The 2,275-nt window shown below is 37.1% G+C and overlaps 1 protein-coding gene across 1 annotated transcript; it reads right to left on the bottom strand.

Annotated features, from left to right (window-relative positions):
- Positions 1-485: 485 nt before the first annotated feature.
- LOC110667497 (pectate lyase) lies at positions 486-2,275 on the bottom strand. The gene is made up of 4 exons (XM_021828363.2): positions 2,083-2,275; positions 1,244-1,984; positions 1,007-1,145; positions 486-921 (listed from the first exon to the last, which is right to left on the bottom strand). Exons 1-4 carry the CDS (start codon positions 2,190-2,192, stop codon positions 700-702), a joined length of 1,212 nt encoding a protein of 403 aa, XP_021684055.2. The 5' UTR covers positions 2,193-2,275; the 3' UTR covers positions 486-699.

Genomic DNA, 2,275 nt, shown 5'->3' on the forward strand with positions numbered 1-2,275 from the left:
AAAATGCTAATATTGCTTTTCTCAACTTATTTTGTTAATAACATCTAAAATAATATTAAATTTTTTTTTTACTTTGAAACTCAATATCCAATAGAGTCCCAATCATATTTTTCATTAAAATTTTTTTAAAATATAAAAATATTTTTTACGTAATAAAATGATATTAATTATGAATTTTTATGCGTTGATCTATTAATTGCAGTATAAGTTCATTAATTTTTTATTTAATAAAAAATATATTATTTGCATCAAAATTAAAAAATTTACAACTGAAGAAAATATATTTTTTTTATAATCTTATATCTTACTATTTAAATTTTGATTTTAAAGAGTGATTTTTTTATGATCGATTTTCAGATAAAGTCTTATTAACAATGGTGACTAAGAATTCAAATTCAAATTCCGGTTAATCTCAGATCAATAAAGTTGGGATTAAATCTACATACCAACCAAGTTAATGCTATTATACCAAACAAAAAGCAAAGTAAAAAAGTCAACACATCTGATCTTGCTTTTACTTTAAACAAAACAAAGGATTGCCAATGTAGTCCAATCCAATAAAGTTTTTCCAAGCAAATTACAGAGGTTGTCAAAAACAAGAGACACAACTAGAACACTATATTGGCCAGTTAAGGCCTAGGGAATATAGTGATTTTCAATTCTTCATTTTTTTTTTTTTTGTTAATTAATTAATTCTAGCTAGCAACGAGAACCCCTCCTGCAGCTAAGTGCACCAGCAGTCCTGGTTATTGAACCCACAAAAGAAGATGGTCTTGCACTCAGGCTAGCAGCTCTAGCATAGCTTGAAGAAGCTCCTGCACCTGATTGCCGGAAAAAGGCACCGTTCTCCATTAAGTCTCCATCCGACCTCCAGTTCCAGCCCCTCCACTCGCTTTCCGGTGCATCCTCGTGTTTGGTCACCTACACGTTTTATTTATATTTCTTGTAATAATTGAAGCAAAAAAGTGTTTACAGGTTTTAATGTACATAATATGAGTATCCTCACCTCTTTCTTGGACCTGTCATCAGGCGCGAGAAATCTATTCCCTTGGCTGTTGATGGTAGGGGAAGCACTCCCACCGATTGCATACATTTCCCAGTGAGTATAGTCATTGTTCACCACATGAAAATATCCATGCCTACACCTGCAATTGAACAAATATATATATACCCTTTAACAAATCCTCAACCATCGAATGTATTCAGGTATATATGATTTTGGATTTTTATTTTTTATTTTTACCTTGGCATTCTCTGCACTAGCCCTTCTCCAAAATGATTAAAGGCAATAGTAACTTGCATGTCCTTGTCTTGACTATACGAGTCGCTATGGCCCAAAAGCATGACCTTGTCATGATGGGTGAAATAGTTGTTAGAGATGGTAATGGCTGTAGATCCATGAATGGCATCTATCAGACCATCATGACAATTAGAGAGCGAGCAATGGTCAACCCAAATATGCTTGCTGGTGAAGATGGAAATACCATCACCGTCCGATTGAGTCCACCACCCAGAGTGGTGAGGAGAATCTCTTATATCACCATTCCCTCCTTGCTTACAATCATGTATGTGTAATCCATGGATGATAATATTGGTTGCATAGTGAATAGTAATGCATGGTCCTCCAGAAATGTGAACGCTAGCACCTCTACCATCAATAGTCTTGAAAGAATTCATCACCAGTTCTTGCTTCAGCTGAATAACCATATCTCTCTGGAAAATAATCCACAAGGGTTCATCTTGAATCACTGCATGCCTAAGAGTCCCTGGCTTTGGGTTCACAGCATCATCATCACCTGAATCAGTGACCAAGTAAATTCTACCATTTCTTCCTCCAATGGCATCCTTCCCAAACCCAATAGCACAGTCTGCCAGCCTCTGGCGGTTCCTCTCCCAGTTGGGGTCGCACCGCCAGCAGTCGTCGATGGGGTTGCCGGTTCCACATGAGAGGAAGGCAAGGTTCCTCCTCGAGGCATTGATGCTCCTGGAGAGAAAGAAAATGTGAAAAAAACAACTTATAGCACTAGTACAGTAGTACTACACCACACTAGCTATAGTTACAAATTAAAGAATGTACATTACCTGTGTACCTCTTGTACAACTAGCTCAGGATCCGGAACTAGGGAAGAGAAAACGAAACGTGGGGTTAGAATGGAGAAGAAGAAGAGGAGGAAAAAAGTGCTAGTAGACATTTTTCTTCTTTTTCTTCTTCGTGTTCAGTAGCTAGGTAGGAGGAGAGGGGTGGGGTGACATTGCAGAAAGGGTAGGGATTATA

This window comes from Hevea brasiliensis, chromosome 18, assembly GCF_030052815.1.
Source record: "Hevea brasiliensis isolate MT/VB/25A 57/8 chromosome 18, ASM3005281v1, whole genome shotgun sequence".
NCBI classification, from domain to species: Eukaryota; Viridiplantae; Streptophyta; class Magnoliopsida; order Malpighiales; family Euphorbiaceae; genus Hevea; species Hevea brasiliensis.